The sequence below is a fragment of the Propithecus coquereli genome, unplaced genomic scaffold (genome assembly GCF_000956105.1).
Source record: "Propithecus coquereli isolate 6110/MARCELLA unplaced genomic scaffold, Pcoq_1.0 Scaffold380, whole genome shotgun sequence".
Classification (NCBI taxonomy): Eukaryota; Metazoa; Chordata; class Mammalia; order Primates; family Indriidae; genus Propithecus; species Propithecus coquereli.
This window is the reverse complement of record NW_012149508.1, coordinates 78,306-78,701: the sequence shown is the minus strand read 5'-3', so window position 1 is coordinate 78,701 and position 396 is coordinate 78,306. Positions and strand designations below refer to the sequence as shown.

General features: G+C 32.8%; 1 protein-coding gene across 1 annotated transcript in view; it reads right to left on the bottom strand.

The window, feature by feature from the left end:
- Window positions 1-396, bottom strand: part of LOC105816652 (NKG2-A/NKG2-B type II integral membrane protein-like) — a 21,737-nt gene that overhangs the window by 1,760 nt on the left and 19,581 nt on the right. The window contains exon 3 of the mRNA XM_012652140.1: window positions 6-144. Within this exon, the coding sequence (XP_012507594.1) occupies window positions 6-144 (139 nt within the window). The remainder of the gene's footprint in view (window positions 1-5; window positions 145-396) is intronic.

Here is a 396-nt window from a genome sequence, read left to right as displayed (position 1 = left end):
CTTCATTATCTATGTAAAGCAGATTAGAGTTGTTAGAAGCACAGGCCGTCACACTCTCATCCCAAGTTTTGAATTCCTTACTAATGTAATAACAACTGGTGGAGTATGTGAACCACTCCTCTGGACAACGACCACAGTGATATTCTGAAGAAAAATTATGAATTATTATCTGGACAAAATATGAATTTTTAAAACGAAAATTAATTTACATATTTTCAAGGGTATAAGAATAGATGTACATATCTTTGCATCCTCAAATCTGGTAAATATAAAAGAAAAGCTACTCAGACACATGCACAGAAAAGAATCAGCCTCTCATCCTTAATTATATTGCCACATAAAGCAAAACATCAAACATAAATCTACCCTGCACATGTCTGAAAAAATCACTTAACA